The sequence below is a fragment of the Notechis scutatus genome, chromosome 2 (genome assembly GCF_049901735.1).
Source record: "Notechis scutatus isolate UNSWTSFEM ecotype Mainland chromosome 2, rNotScu1.2, whole genome shotgun sequence".
In the NCBI taxonomy this organism is placed as follows: Eukaryota; Metazoa; Chordata; class Lepidosauria; order Squamata; family Elapidae; genus Notechis; species Notechis scutatus.
This window is the reverse complement of record NC_142010.1, coordinates 266,073,718-266,089,849: the sequence shown is the minus strand read 5'-3', so window position 1 is coordinate 266,089,849 and position 16,132 is coordinate 266,073,718. Positions and strand designations below refer to the sequence as shown.

At 46.9% G+C, this 16,132-nt stretch overlaps 1 protein-coding gene across 2 annotated transcripts in view; it reads right to left on the bottom strand.

The window, feature by feature from the left end:
- Nucleotides 1–3,955: 3,955 nt before the first annotated feature.
- The window catches only part of DNAI1 (dynein axonemal intermediate chain 1), a 148,110-nt gene continuing 135,933 nt past the window's right edge, over nucleotides 3,956–16,132 (bottom strand). For both annotated transcript variants that reach the window (XM_087958757.1, XM_087958756.1), the window contains one exon: nucleotides 3,956–4,275. In XM_087958757.1, the coding sequence (XP_087814883.1) occupies nucleotides 4,171–4,275 (105 nt within the window). In that variant the 3' untranslated portion in view covers nucleotides 3,956–4,170. The remainder of the gene's footprint in view (nucleotides 4,276–16,132) is intronic.

The following is a 16,132-nucleotide window of genomic DNA, read 5'->3' as shown; positions in this document are numbered from 1 at the left end:
AAATATTCCCTTCGAGGGCGATTTCAGCTTCGACCCGATAATGCAACTTTGACCTGCTTTGCACCTAAAACCCACGTGGAACTTCATTGTGGCCCCTATCTGGATTTTTGGGGACCGTGTCCTACACACCGCCTATCTTTTGTTCCGATCTAGGCTTCCTTAGAAAGCGGAAAACACAATCTTAGTTCCCGGCAAAACCTCTTTTATTTCCCACAGCTGTGAATTGTGTTCATTCCCAGCCTGCAAGGCTTTCATATTCAGGGGGGTGTTTACTCACTTGATCGCACTTGGAATGCGGCCAGAGAACGAATGGCCAAAGGCAGAGCAAGGCCAAACTTGACACCGAGTCAAACAGAAGCTTTTCAGAGCTTGAATCGACCAGACGAAATAATTGCTTCCTGCAAAAGCTCACATCCCGTTCGCTCCTCTTGTATGTCCTATGAGAGGGGCCAATCATCTCCAAGGTGTGGCCTTACTCCTGAGTCAACCCTGCTTTCTCAATGGTTCTTGTCTTCTGCTAGCTCTGTGCATGCACAGGCTGGGAACCGGCTCCAGCTGCTCCTCCTCCTCACTGCTGTCTGAGCCCGAAGGCAGCTGATGACTGCCAGCCTGCCCTGGCCCCATCTCTGCCTCTGATGCAGAGCCTTCCTCAGCCTCCAGGACTGGCCCTGGTTCCTCCCCAACCTCCTCACTACCGTCCGACTCTGCTGCCAGCTCCGTCCGCTGCCGGTGGGCCACAACAGGTGCCACCTCGTCTGGTGGACCAGCAGGGTCTCGGTGCCATGGGCGACGGAGGTGAGACTCGGGAACGGAGGAGAGGACCAACCAGGTGGAAAAGCCACCCAGAGCTAATCTGCTGGCCTTCAAGGATTCACAGCCATGGTGACTCCCGGTGGGTCTTCTTGGGATGGAGGCCAGCCCCGCCGTGGAGGAGCAGCTCGGAGTCCTTCCTCTGATGCCAGCCTTGGGCGGTTCTGGAGGCCCCCAAGAGGTTCTCCCGCTCTCCTTCCAGCTGGCAGAGAGAGAGAGGGAGAGGGAGAGGCCTGAAGGCAGCCGGTGCTGGGATCAGAGGGGAGCTGGTCCAAGGATGGGAGAACGGACAACTCGGGCGCAGGAGATGCGTCAGGGATGGGGGGAAAGAGGAGGAGGGAAGACACCTCACCGAGTTGCCCCCCGGAGGGGAGGATAGGGCTAATTCCTGACCCCCACCTCTTCCTTCGATGTTGCTTTTCCTCACGGGGGGGGAGCCGAGTTGGGGTCCAGGGCTAACTACCTCAAAGCGGATGGACGATTGGGAGAGTTTGGGAAGAGACGGGAAAGGGGTGCGGATGGGGATGGAAGCCAGAGGGGCCAGACAGAGGCCGGACGGCTGGGGTCCCTTCGGTCCCCTGGCCCCCTCCTCCCATCGGGCAGGGAGGAGAGGGGCTGGCAGCCCAAGGGCTCCAAGAAACAGGCCCGTTCAGCAGGCCAAAGGGAAGGGAAAGGAGTTGGGGGTCCTTGGTTCTGTCGGAGCGGGATGGTTTTCTTGCAGACGTTTCACGGGCCAGCTAGGCAACAGCCTCCATGCTAGAAGAGTGTGGAGTTTGTGGAGAGGAAGAGGAGGAGGAGGACTCTGGGGTCCTTGGTGCTCTCTGAGCTTGAGGATTTCCTTGCAGACGTTTCACGACCCAACTAGGTAACATCAGTGCTAGAAGAGTGTGGAGGAGGAGGAGAAGGAGGACCGTGGGGGTCCTTGGAGCTCTCTAAGCTTGGTGGTTTTCTTGCAGACCTTTCATGACCCAACTAAGTAACATCATCAGCGTAGGAGAGTGTGGAGGAGGAGGAGGAGGGGGTCCATAGTGCTCTTTGAGGTGGGTGGTTTTCTTGCAGACCTTTCATGACCAAGCTAGGGAACATCATCAGAGCTGGAAGGAAGGGGCTTTTGCTCATTCTCTGTATAGAAGCAGCTGGCTCTGTCAGTGTTCAGTGGGGCCCCTGTGGAAGGCCTGGGACGTGGGTTCGGATCCTGGCCGGGCCTCCGGGGGAGGACGGAGGGGGTCTCCCTCAGCCAGAGCTCTTGGGGTCTTCCTTGGAGGCAGCCCTTTGACCCTCCTTGTCCAGGACCGACTTTCCTGGCTTATAAAGGACCCCCCATGGTTCCTCTCTCGAAAATATTCCAAGCTGCAAAATAAAATCTGGATTTTTTTTTCTCAAAACTGTGGTGTTTTTTTTTTTTTTTTTTGAAAGGGACCTTCAGCTCCTTGGAGGGATACGAAGGGCGTACAGGTAGTCCTTGACTCACAACGGTTCGTTTAATGACCGTCCCAAGCTACGCTGGCACTGAAAACAGGGACTGATGACCGTTTTTCACCCTTACGATCGCTGCAGCTTTCCCCGTGGTCACGTGATCAAATATTCAGCCACTTGACAACTGACTCGTATTTATGACAGGCGCAGCTTCCCGGGGGAAGGGGGGGTGTCACCTGATCCCCTTTTGCGACCATCTGCCAAGCCAAGCCCATGGGGAAGCCAGCTTCACTTAACGACCGTGTCACTACTTTAATGACGGCAGTCATTCGCTTAACAAATGTGGGCAGCAAGGTTGCAAAATGGGGCAAAACTCCCTTATGAAGTGTCTCGCTTAGCAACATGAATCTGGGGCTCGCTTGTGGTCTTAAGTCAAGAGCCGGCAGGCACGCTGGGTGCCTGTGTGTATAAAGGCTGTTGCAACCTCCCATCCAGCTCCCATTTCCTTCCTTTCCTTCCTCCCATTTCCTTCCTTCCTTTTCTTCCACCCTCCTTCCTTCCTCCCATTTCCTTCTTCCTTTCCTTCATCCCTCCCATTTCCTTCCTTTCCTTCCTCCCATTTTCTTTATTTCCTTCCTCCCATTTCCTTCCTTTTCTCCCTCCCATTTCCTTCCTTTCCTCCCTCCCCCATTTCCTTCCTCACATTTCCTTCCTCACATTTCCTTCCTTTCCTCCCTCCCTCCCATTTCCTTCCTTTCTTTCCTCCCCTTCCTTTCCTTCCTCCCATTTCCTTCCTTCCTTCCTTCCTCCCATTCCTTCTTTTCTTCCTCCCATTTCCTTCCTCCCATTTCCTTCCTCCCATTTCCTTCCTTTCCTCCCTCCCTCCCTCCCTCCTCCCATTTCCTTCATTTCCTTCCCCTCCCTTTCCTTCCTCCCATTTCCTTCCTTTCTTTCCTCCCATTTCCTTCTTTCCTTCATCCCTCCCATTTCCTTCTTTCCTTCCTCCCATTTCCTTCCTTCCTTCCTCCCATTTTCTTCATTTCCTTCCTCCCATTTCCTTCTTTTCCTTCCTCCCATTTCCTTCCTCCCCATTTCCTTCCTTTCCTCCTCCCTCCCTCCCATTTCCTTCATTTCCTTCCTCCTTTCCTTCCTCCCATTTCCTTCCTTTCCTTCCTCCCATTTCCTTCCTTTCTTTCCTCCCATTTCCTTCTTCCTTTCCTTCTTTCCTCCCATTTCCTTCCTTCCTTTCCTTCTTTCCCATTTCCTTCCTTTCCTCCCTCCCATTTCCTTCTTTCCTCCCATTTCCTTCCTTTCCTCCCTCCCATTTCCTTCCTCCCTTTCCTTCCTTTCCTCCCTCCCATTTCCTTCCTTCCTTTCCTTTCCTCCCTCCCAACCAGTTTTTCAAGGAACAAACAAGCAACCAGTCCAGTTGCTTGCTTTGGAAAAAGCCCCTTAGGGGACAACCGTGTCCTGGATGATGGAGAATTTACTCAAATTGACATTTGATTCAAAGGGGAATTTTTTTAGCCTAGAAGAGAGAAAGAGAAGGTGATCACTCGAAGCCTGAGAGGGTGAGAAAGAAATCCGAGTTTTCAGATCTCCATTTCGCCCAGATCCCCGAACCGTGGGCGGGGTAAGGCTTGGCCAAGCACGGGCATTGGTTGCCCGTACAAACTGGCTCTTTGTAAAAGAATTGGGCCTCGGGGAAAGGAGGACATTTGTGCAGCTGGACGGTGTCAAATCTCCACTTTTATTTTTTCTGCATGCAAACAAAACCCTTGAACAACAACAACAAAAAAAGCCTCTTTGTGTTGGAAATGTGTTTCCCGAGGCCGCTTTGGCACAGCCGGCCACCCACGGCTGCTGTCCCGGCATTCTCGCGCCTGGACTTCGGTGCTTCCCTGCCGGGGGAAGGGAAAGGGAAAGGGGCAGGTTGGATGTGGCTCACTTGCTGGTTTTGGGTGCCGGTTCTCTCACCAAATTCAGGAGTTTGTCCAGTTTTGCGATCTCCACTTCGGGCCCTTTCTGGATCTCTTGTCCCTTTTTCTCCTGCAACGAGAGAAACGCAAAGTTGTCACCATCTCATTTCCCCGTTTGCAAAGAACAACGTTGGGACGATTGTGCAAAGCGGGCGTTATAGAGCGTTGTGTGCGTGTGTGATGACCCAAAGGGGCGTGGCACAAAGGCAACACAGTCAGATAAGCAGGAAGAGTCCCTTTATTATCTCCAATTTTGCCCCAAGGTCCTGGTTACCTTCTGGCTGGAGAAATACTCTCCTAGGAACAGCCTTTGGTTGCAGAGAATTAAGTCCAAAACAAGGGACACACAAACTGTAACTTAAAGTCCAAACAAACCAAACTGAAGTAATTAGCTTGACAGGGCAGGAGAAGGAATTGCAGGGTTGAAAGCACGGCAAAACTCACACAGTTGGGAAGACACCAGGAACACAGATAAGCCACGGCAACACAGGATAAAGTCACATTTGCTCCCAGAAGCCTGCCTTTCTTATCGACAGTCTTCCCAGGTGTGGCTATTGAAGGGAATCAGGGCCCTTTCCTCCCTCGTAAGCCATGCAACCCATGTTGCTCTCCGTTCCTCCCTGCATGCCCTAGGATGAAGAGGGGGTGGACCTGGGTCTTCCTCTGAACTCCCTCTCCCTTGTTCTACCTCTCCCCTGCTCTGCCCAGCCGGACTGTGCCCTTCCCCAGTTTCCTCCACAGCCAACGGAGCCATGCTCCCACTGTCAGCTGTCTGGCTTCTTCCTCGGATTCAGACTCCGACGGGCACAACAGCGTGTGTGTTGTGCCTGTGTGTATGTTGTTTGATGGTGGTGGGTCTTAAAAGGAGGTACCCCCAACGAGGAGGACAGGACTGAGTTTGTTAAACCTGGTTCACTTGGCTAGGGAATTAACTCTGTGGATCAGTTTGTGCAGGACTGCCGAGTGATGAATCGGGCTAGGATGTCTGCAACCTTAAACATCAAAGAGCCATTTGGACCCATTTCCCACAGAAAACACCGGGAGCCTCAAAACCTGGGTGGGCGTGGCCAACTCAATGTCACTCCCACCCAGTCACATGACCCACTCACCTCCCACAATGCCTACGCAGGTTTTGTGGGTCCCGGTGTTTTCTGTGGGAAATGGGCCTCTCTCTTTCTCCCTCCCTCTCTCTTTCCCTCCCTCCGTCTCTCTCTCCCTCCCTCTTTCCCTCCTTCCCTCCCTCCCTTTTTCTTTTTCCCTCCCTCTCACTCCCTCCCTCTTTCTCTCTTTCTCCCTCTCCCTCCCTCTTTCTTTCTCTCCCTCCCTCCCTCTTTCTCCCTCTTTCTCCCTCTCTCTTTCTTTCTCTCTTTCTCCCTCTCCCTCCCTCCCTCCCTCCCTCTCATTTCGGTTTTTTGTATTTTACCTTCTCAGGCCAGGCGAGGAGTGACTGGGACACTGGGAGGGGAGGGTGAGGGGAGGGGCCAGCCAGTGGTAGGATCACCCAATAGGGAGCCACAGCAGAGGGCCCAAAGAGCCTCATGCAGCTCTAGAGCCACAAGTTGCTGACACCTGGGCTAGGATGACCCAATCGGTGAAACCGCAATAAAAAAAAGGACACAAGAAATGACAGCCAGAATGATTCTCCAACTTCTGGGAATAACAATAGCCACACATCTAACAACAACCACAACCACAGCCACGCACTGCCATGAATTACCCAGGACCAAAGACAAAGAGACAGAAGGATGAAAAGAAGCAATGTAATTTACAAAATCCACTGTAACCATTGAAACCGATTTCATGTCGACTGAAAACCGGGATCCACAAACAACGGTTGGCAGTCAAAAGCCATGACCCCCCAAATCCTTAATCCAGAGGTCTCCAAGCTTGGCAACTTTAAGACTTGGGGACTTCAACTCCCAGAATTCTCCAGCCAGCACAATTTTTTGCTTCGTTCTGTTTTTACAAACGGGAAGCCGAAACCTGAGCTGGGGCCAGAGGATTGCTGGCGTTGTGCTCCTCCAAATTGCAACGCTCACAAAACCACACATGTCCTACACATGACCGCTGAGACAACGGCGCTTTGTTTGTGTCGTCTGGGGTGACTCGTGAGCCACCATCCTCAGGCTGGGAGGAGATCCGAGCCTCCTTGATGCTCTTTGAGCTTGGTTGTTTTCTTGTAGACGTTTCATGAGTCAACTAGGGAACATCATCAGTGCTAGAAGGGAGTGGGGCTTTGCTCTCTAGGGCAAGCCACTTGTATATAAAAAGTAAAATCTGAAAGCTTGGAAGTGAAAACCGCTGGTGCTGGTGACTGACCCAGATTGGATCCTGCAATGTTGCTCTGGGCCACGTAGATTCGTCTTCATAAATAGTAAACCCCACCCTGTTCTAGCACTGAAGATGTACTACATCTAGAAGGGAGAGGAGGAGGAAGAGGAGGAGGAGGAGGAGGAAGACTGTGGGGTCCTTGGTGCTCTCTGGGCTTGCAAATGTTTTGCGAACTAACTGGGTAACATCAATGCTAGAAGGAAGGGGGTCTTGTGAGGAGGAGGAGGAAGAGGAGGAGGAGGACTGTGGGGTCTTTGGTGCTCTCTGGGCTTGGTAGTTTTCTTGCATGTGAAGAACAATAGCAGGATTTGGGTTTGGCCAGTCTAGAGATAAGAAGGACCAAGCGGGGGGACATCATAGCAGTATTCCAATATTTGAGGGGCTGCCCCCCCAAAAGAAGGGGGGTCCATTTATTTTTCAAAGCACCACAAAGCACGACAAGAAACGACGGATGGAAACTCACCAAGGAGAGAAGCAACCTCGAATTAAGGAGAAATTTCCTAACGGTGAGGACAATTAACCAGTGGAACAGCCTCCCACCAGAAGTTGTGGGTGCTTCTTCATCACTGGAGCTTTTTAGGAAAAGACTGGACACCCACCTGTCTGAAATGGTACTCTAGGGTCTCCTGCTTGAGCAGGGGGTTGGACTAGAAGACCTCCAAGGTCCCTTCCAACTCTAGTCTGATGGATTGCTGGAAACTAAGAAGTCTTCCTTCCGCTGAGCTGCATTCCTTACTTCCGGCATGTCTCCATACCACGACCTCCCCTTCCTCTTCTTCCTCCCTCCCTCCCTCCTTCCCTTCCTTCCATACCAAGGGTCAGTTTTCAAAATTCAAAAGCTGGAAACTGGACTCAGCAATATCTGAGAGAGGAGTGTAATTCTTCTGTTTTCCCATCCTTTTTTCTTTTTCTTTTTTTTCCCATTTCCATAACGGACCATCCAGGGCAGCCTATTCTGAGAACGTGCTACTCTTGATGACCAGAGCATGCAATTTCATGCCACATCCCTAGTTGGGTCATGAAATGTTTGCAAGAAAAGCTCGGAGCCCACAGTTCCACTCTGAGTTACAAACACTCTCTTCTCCCACTGAACGTATCATACGATGATCTTTGCCCTTGCAGACCCCTGTAGCTTCGGCACACACACACACCCTCCACATCTCACAACGTCTCCCGCCCTTGCCACAGATGGCAAGTCACAGGATGCGGCCGGCTGAACCGGAACCGCAGCCGTTTGGGCCCATTTGCCAGCCAGCGGGAGAGCCTGGGCATCTGCGCAGGGTGATTAGCGCAAGCTGCTCAATTAATGCGCCAGATATCAAAGGCCGGGTGACTTTGGGCTCCCCCCTTCCTTCCCCCTTGGCCCTGGGCCTCCCGGGCTTGGCACCAATGGCAGGTCCTCACCAGCGCCTACTCGAGAGGAGAGGAAGGCCAGTGGCTGTGACCCAGGCTCGTTGTGGCTTCTTCTGCAATCATCCAAACTCGACTGTAGAAAGTGTGACTTCAGCGTGGTCAAGGCCTGGAATGCACTACTTGACTCTGTTGTTACATCCTCCAACCCCCCCATTCCTTTAACCTCAGACTATCCACTGCTGACCTCGCCCCTTTCCTAAGAGGTCTGCAAGAGGCGTGCATAAGCGCACCATCGTGCCTCCCGTCCCTGTCCTACTGTCCCCATTTAATCGTACCTATTTCCTGTATTCCTACTCATGTTTATTCTCATTCCTATTATCTTGTAAGTGATTGACAAATCAAGTAAATAAATAAAAATAAAGGAAGGAAAGAAGGAAGGGGGAAGGAGGGAGAACAGGGAAGGTGAAGGAAGGAACGAAGGAAGGAGAGGAAAGAATAGAGGCAGGAAAGAAAAGAAGGGAGGGAGAGGGAGGAAGGAAGGAAGGAAGGAAGGAAGGAAGGAAGGAAGGAAGGAAGGAAGGAAGGAAGGAGGAAGGAAGGAAGGAAGGAGAGGAGAGGAGGGAGGAGAGGAAGAGAGGAGAGAATAGAGGCAGGAAAGAAAAGAAGGGAAGCAGGAGAAGAAGGAAGGAAGGAAGGAAGGAAGGAAGGAAGGAAGGAAGGAAAGGAAAGGAGACAATACCCATTCTTAAGAGATCTGTAGGGCGTGCATAGGGCACCATCGGCCTACCATCCCTGTCCTATTGTCCCCATTTATTCGTACCTATTTCCTGTACTCTTAATCATGTTTATTCTCATACCTATTGTCTTGTGGATTGATAAAACAAATAAATAAAAATAAATAAAAATAAAGGAAGGAAGGGAAGGAAGGAAGGAAGGAAAGGAAGGAGGAGGAGGGAAAGAAGGAAGGAAGGAAAGGAAGGAAGGAAGGAAGGAAAGAGGAGAAGGAAGGAGGAAGGGAGGCTAGGGAGGGAAAGAAGGAAGGAAGGAAGAGAAAGAAGGAAGGGAAGGAAAGGAAAGGAAGGGAAGGGAAGGGAGGGAAGGAAGGAAGGAAGGAAAGGAAAGGAAAGGAAAGGAAAGGAAAGGAAAGGAAAGGAAAAGAAAGGAAAGGAAAGGAGACAATACCCATTCCTAAGAGGTCTGTAAGGGGCGTGCATAAGGGCACCATCGTGCCTACGTCCCTGTCCCATTGTCCCCATTTATTCGTACCTATTTCCTGTACTCCTACTCATGTTTATACTTATACCTATTATCTTGTAAGCGGTTGGCAAATCAAATCAATCAATCAATCAATAAAAACTAAAATATATGAAGAACGGTTGCAGGAATTGGGAGTTGGCCAGTCTAGAGAAAAGAAGGACTGGGGTGGGGGGTGGGGGGACAGGATAGCAGTCTTCCAATATTTGAGGGGCTGCCCCAAAGAAGTGTGGGGGGGGTCAACTTGTTTTCCAAAAGCCCCAGAAGGCAGGAGAAGAAGCAACGGATGGGAACTCATCAAGCAGAAGCAACCTGGAACGAAGGAGAAACTTCCGTTTCATACTGACTGGCATTTAACTTTCACGCTGGCTTTCATGAAATTTTGAAGAAACTTTGGAAAAAAATGTGCAGAGAAGAGCAACGAAGAGGATTAAAGAGACCTGGAGACCAAAACATACGAAGAACGGTGGCAAAATCTGGGTTTGGCTAATCTAGAGAATTTCGAGGGGCTGCCCCAAAGAAGAAGGGGGGTCAAGCTATTCTCCAAAGCACCGGAAGGCAGGACAAGAAGCAACGGGCTGGAAACTAATCAAGGACAGAAGCAACCTGGAACAAAATAGAAATTTCCTGACAGGGAGAAGAATTAACCAGGGGAACGGCTTGCCACCAGAAGTTGTGGCACCTTCATCCCGGGAAGCTTTCAGGAAGAGACTGGACTGCTATGGATCTGAAATGGGCTGGACTAGAAGACCTCTAAGGTCCCTTTCAACTGTCCTGTTCTTTACTAAAACACACGAAGAACGGTTGCAGGAACTGGGTAAGTTTAGTTTAATGAAAAGAAGGACGAGGATTGACATGATGCTTAGCAGTCATCCAATATTTGAAGGGCTGCCCCAAAGAAAAAGGGGATCAAAGGATTCTCCAAAGCCCCCCCGAAGGACAGGACAAGAAGCAACAGGTGGAAACTCATCAAGGAGAGAAGCGACCTAGAACTTTCTGACATTGAGGACAATTAACTGGTGGGATGGAAGTGGCCTTCAGAAGTTTGTGGGCGCTTCGTCACTGGAGGGGGTTTAAGAAAAGACTGGACAGCCACCTGTCTGAAACGGTATAAGATCACTTGCTTGAGCCGGGGGTTGGACTAGAAGACCTCCAAGGGTCCCTTCCAGGCTCTCTTCTGATTGATTATGGATGGAGGGACTTGGATGCCTGTAATGAACCCCCCCCCCCCCCCAGGGAACAGGCAATGCCACGAATGTCAGGCAGCCTGTAATTCTGCCTCCGCCTTCCGTCGGCCTTAATGGAGCAGCTATTAAACATCTGGGGCCACTTAACTGTTCCAGTGGGGGGTTATTATCCAGCGGGGGAGTGTGAGATTCCTAATGCTCGGCTGAGAACACACACGTACAACGTACCCCTGGACACCGAGTCCTTCCTTTCCCGAGGATCTCTTTCTCAGCACGGACGGAGCCTGGCACCCTCTGGGCATGATCTGCAGCAAATTGGAAAGGGCTTCTGGCTTGGAGCTGCCAAACTGTGAATCCCCCCCCACAGCTCCAGGCAATGGCTGGACGAGTTGGGGACATGTCCAGCTCCTCCGGCCATGATCCTCCCTGCTCAGCACCTGTTTCTCCTGGACTCCGGCTGATCAGAGCTCCCTGGGTTCATTCGTTCATCCCTCCATCCCCCCAACTCATTCTTTTCATTCTTTGTTTCTCATTCTCCGTCTCTCTCTCTCTTTCTCTTTCGTATTCTCTCCTCTCTGTTTGTCATTCTTTCTCTCATTCTTTCTCTCTCTTTCTGTTTCTCATTCTCTTTCTTATATTCTCTCGTTTTCATTCTCTCTGTCTTTCATGTTCTCTCCTCTGTTTCTCATTCCTTCTCATTCTCTCTCATTCTTTCTCTCTCATTCTCTTTCTACTTCTCATTCTTTCTGTCTCTCTTATTCTCTCATTCTCTTTCTCCTTCATTCTCCCTCTCTCTCTTCTCTCTCATTCTTTTTCTCTCTCTCTTTCATTCTCTCATGTTCTCTCTCTCCTCTCTCTGCTTCACATTCTTTCTCATTCTCATTCTTTTTCTCTTTCTCATTCTTTCTCTCTTATTCTCTCTCTTTCGTGTTCTCTCTCTTCTGTTTCTCATTCTTTCTCATTCTCATTCTTATATTCTCTCACTTTCATTCTCTCTGTCTTTCATGTTCTCTCTCTCCTGTTTCTCATTCCTTCTCATTCTCTTTCTCTTTCTCATTCTTTCTCTCTTATTCTCTCTTTCATGTTCTCTCTCTTCTGTTTCTCATTCTTTCTCATTCTCTCCCATTCATTCTCTCTCTCTTGTTTCTCATTCTTTCTCATTCTCATTCTTTTCTTTCTTGTTCTCTTCTCTTTCTCATTCTTTCTCTCTTATTCTCTCTTTCATGTTCTCTCTCTTCTGTTTCTCATTCTTTCTCATTCTCTCCCATTCATTCTCTCTCTCTTGTTTCTCATTCTTTCTCATTCTCATTCTTTCTCTCTCATTCTCTTTCTCATTCTTTCTCTCTTATTCTCTCTCTTTCATGTTCTCTCTCTTCTGTTTCTCATTCTTTTCTCATTCTCATTCTCATTCTTTCTCTCTCATTCTCTTTCTCTTTCTTTCTCTCTTATTCTCTCTCTTTCATGTTCTCTCTCTTCTTTCTCATTCTTTCTCATTCTCTCCCATTCATTCTCTCTGTTGTTTCTCATTCTTTCTCATTCTCATTCTCTCTCATTCTCTTTCTATTTCTCATTCTTTCTCTCTTATTCTCTCTCTTTCATGTTCTCTCTCTCTCTGTTTCTCATTCTTTCTCATTCTCTCTTTCATGATCTCTCTCTCTGTTTTTCATTCTTTCTCATTCTCTCCCATTCATTCTCTCTCTCTCTTGTTTCTCATTCTTTCTCATTCTCATTCTTTCTCTCTCATTCTCTTTCTATTTCTCATTCTTTCTCTCTTATTCTCTCTCTTTCATGTTCTCTCTCTTCTGTTTCTCATTCTTTCTCATTCTCTCCCATTCATTCTCTCTCTCTTGTTTCTCATTCTTTCTCATTCTCATTCTTTCTCTCATTCTCTTTCTATTTCTCATTCTTTCTCTCTTATTCTCTCTCTTTCATGTTCTCTCTCTCTGTTTCTCATTCTTTCTCATTCCCTCTTTCATGATCTCTCTCTCTGTTTTTCATTCTTTCTCATTCTCTCCCATTCATTCTCTCTCTCTTGTTTCTCATTCTTTCTCATTCTCATTCTTTCTCTCTCATTCTCTTTCTCTTTCTCATTCTTTCTCTCTTATTCTCTCTCTTTCATGTTCTTTCTCTCTGTTTCTCATTCTTTCTCATTCTCTCCCATTCATTCTCTCTCTCTTCTTTCTCATTCTCATTCTTTCTCTCATTCTCTTTCTATTTCTCATTCTTTCTCTCTTATTCTCCGTCTTTCATGTTCTCTCTCTCTGTTTCTCATTCTTTTGCTCTGTCATTCTCTGGTTCTCTCTCTTTCTCATTCTTTCTTCCTCTTTCTTTCGTCCTCTCTTTCTTATTTTCTCTCTCTCTCTCTCTCTTTCACATTCTTTCTCTTTCTCCCTCTCTCTCATTATGAAAATCATTCCCAACCCCTGCTATCTGTGCAATCTTCCCATCCTGCCTTTGTCCCAAGAGCCAAGGACAGTCTATGTGGTGTTCCCTCCTCCCTCCAAGAACCTCCCCTCCCCACAGTTGGACTGACTAATTGCTTTGGAACCAGAGTTCCTCTTCTCACAGCCCAAGACCTTCATGTCCCACACAATGACCCTTCCATAAATCAACTGGAAATATAATTATAAAGAAGGTGGGTTGTTTTTGTTTTTTTTAAAAAAAAAGCCCTATGTGTTAGACTTGTGATAAAGCCAACAAAAGTTGGCCCCAGATTCATGCTCTGATTCAGAAGAGCTTCAGAACAAACATACCACTAGAAACTAGAGGTTTTCCTTTTAGAACTGCTGGAGAGAAAGATCTTAGGAGAGAGAAAAAAATGGATCTTTCTTGTTTTGCATGCTGATTGCAGACAGAATTTTTTTATGCGGAAAAAAAAGGGGGGAAGGCACGTCAATTCCCACAGTGGAAAAAGTGACAGAGCTGGCAGAGAGGGCAAAATCAACTGTTTTAATTAAGGAAAATAATGTATCTGGTTTTGTTTCTAGTTGGGGGCGGCTTCTAGACTTCCTACTCAAAACAGAGGGGTGGGGAATTGAAATTGTGATTTTAGGTCCCGATGATTATTAGTTCATTGTTATACCAATGGCTAGAATATAAGCTCGATACCAGTGCTTCACTACGAAACTATGTGGTTGGGCTTAGTTTTTGGGGAGGAAAAAAAGGGGGGAAATTCTGCCTCTGCCTACCAGCATCCATTGGTATTCACCTGGCTAGGATCCTGTCAGTGTGTGAGAGAGTTGAGGGCTGTTTGGAAACTGAAACAGTATTTGCTGTGTGAGCAAGAAGGAGACAGCAAGGAGCCTGGGCATGGCTTAGCTCAACTGTTCTGTACTAAAGCTGCTTGGTGCTGTGAAACTGAAACTCCTCTGCTTGTGTTTTGCATTTGGAAGAGATTTCTTCTCAGGTGGGGAGGGGGAGTAGAACTCCTTAGTATCAGAGCATGTTAATAATAATAATAATAATAATAATAATAATAATAATAATAATAATAATAATAATAATAATAATAATAATATAGGAAATACTCTAAATGCTCTGATGATCATTTGATAAAATCCTTTCTTAGTGAGCCCCTAGAAGCCAAGAGGAACCTACGGGCCCAATTTCAAGTTTGTAGGCTTTACGGTTCTGGAGATTTTGTGATGATGCGTGAGGGGTATTTATATATATAAATGTAACTCTATTTCATACTGAAAATAGTTAGAAGTCACTGTTTCTTTTCCCCCCCTTTGTCCTCGACCTCACCTTTCCTTCCTCCTTCTTTTCCCTTCTCTAGTTATTGTCTTTAGCTTCATTTATATTTTATCATCATCCTCTTTTAATGACCCCATAATCCCTTGTGGGGTGGAGTCTGGGCAACTGAATGGAGCTAGTGGAGTGTTTACTGGCTTACTGCCCTTCCTGTCACCAATGTGGAGTGGTGTTTTTTTCCAGCAGCTATATTCTCTGTGTGCCCAGAGAGAGAAATATCTGCCTTTACCTGGGATCGAACTCACAGCCTCCTGACTGTGGTGGCGAGAGCTCCACCTCTAGGCCACCGCACCACTCCTTCATTTCTATTTTATATGAGGACAAAATTCATTCAGCAACATTTCTAAAAAGGCATGAAATCGTAACCAGCCCAGCCAGCCTTCCCTGGGCTTGGCAGCCGTGTTGCTGATATTTGTATCTAACAAAATGAAATTCAATGTAGAGAAAAGGAAAGTCGTACACTTAGGCAAGAAAAACCCAGTTTTGGTCACCACATTATAAAAAAGATGCTGAGACTCTAGAAAAAGTGCAGAGAAGAGCAACCAGGATGATGAGGGGACTGGAGACTAAAACATGTGATGGACGGTTGCAGGAACTGGGTCTGGCTAGTCTAGGGAAGAGAAGGACCAGGGGAGACATGATAGCAGCCTTCCGATATTTGAGGGGCTGCCCCAGAGAGGAGGAGGAAGGGGTCCAGCTATTCTCCAAAACCCCTGAAGGCCAGACAAAGAATAATGGATGGAAACTCATCCAGGAGAGATTCAACCTGGAAATAAGGAGGAATTTTCTGACAGTGAGAACAATCAACCCGTGGAAGAGAAGTTGCCTTCAGAAGTTGTGGGAGCTTCATCACTTGAGACGTTCAAGAAGAGACTGGACTCCCATCTGTCAGAAATGGTGTAGGGTCTCCCGCTTGGGCAGGGGGTTAGACTAGATGACCTACAAGGTCCCTTCAAACTCTGATGATCTGTTATCTGTTATCCTCGCTTTAACAAATAAGAGGGAGGTTCCCCTCTTCTGACGTGTCTGTTTGGAAACGGCCACTGAAGGAATGGTCGTAAGTCAAGGACGACCTGTATTGTGTGTGAGCAAGAGGCCAGGTAAATACAATGGGGATCATCGGAGGTGATTGAAGGGTGAGAGAAAGCAGCCTGCATCTTTTTCTTTTTTTTTTGTAAATTTTATTTGAGTTTTCACAAAGAGAAAAAAAATACAAATAAAACATCTTTTTTGAAAGTAGCATAATCCCGGGTTACATTTCTTCGTACAGACACAAATTCAGGTTCATGCTCATTTTTATATTCTATTCCATATCTTATTACTATTTTACATTTTCTGCATAGCTTCTCCCCTCTTTTAATTTTCTCAATTTTATTTTAATTATCTCATCTCATCTCAATTCAAATAATTGTATTTATATTTTTTGTCTGTCCTGTTTCAATTATCTATTATTTTTCTAATTAAACAAAATTTCTCCTGTAATTACTGATTGGAGTATGACGCCTTTATATCTTTTCCCTAAAGTTGTAACGTTCAATATAATACATAACTTCCATTTGGATTCTGCTTGGTACATTCTTAAAATACACACTGTATTCTTAAAAAAAGAAAAAATAATAATGTATATAATTAAAACAACATTCCATTCCAATTCAATTCTATCACTAACATTAATATTCATTAAAGTCTTAACATCTTTAACATTACTTTTTAATTAAATGTCATACTTCTATGGGAACAATTATAAGCTTTCCATGTTAATTCCCCCCCTTCACTTATATTTTATAAAACATTAACTAATTAAAATGTTCCCGTTCCTTCCTAATTCAATTTTCTCATTTATTTTATTCACAAACATTTCACTAAATTACACTATTTTATCCCTCATTTTAATCATACGTTGTTTCCAATTTTCTAAAGTTATTGCTATTACTAATATAACAATACAATCTTATGTACCTTTACAGAATCCCTTTTTCAGTTAGATTTTCACCCATTATCTCTAAATAGGTCCTGTTTCTCTATATCTTGTTCCGGTCCTTTGTAACT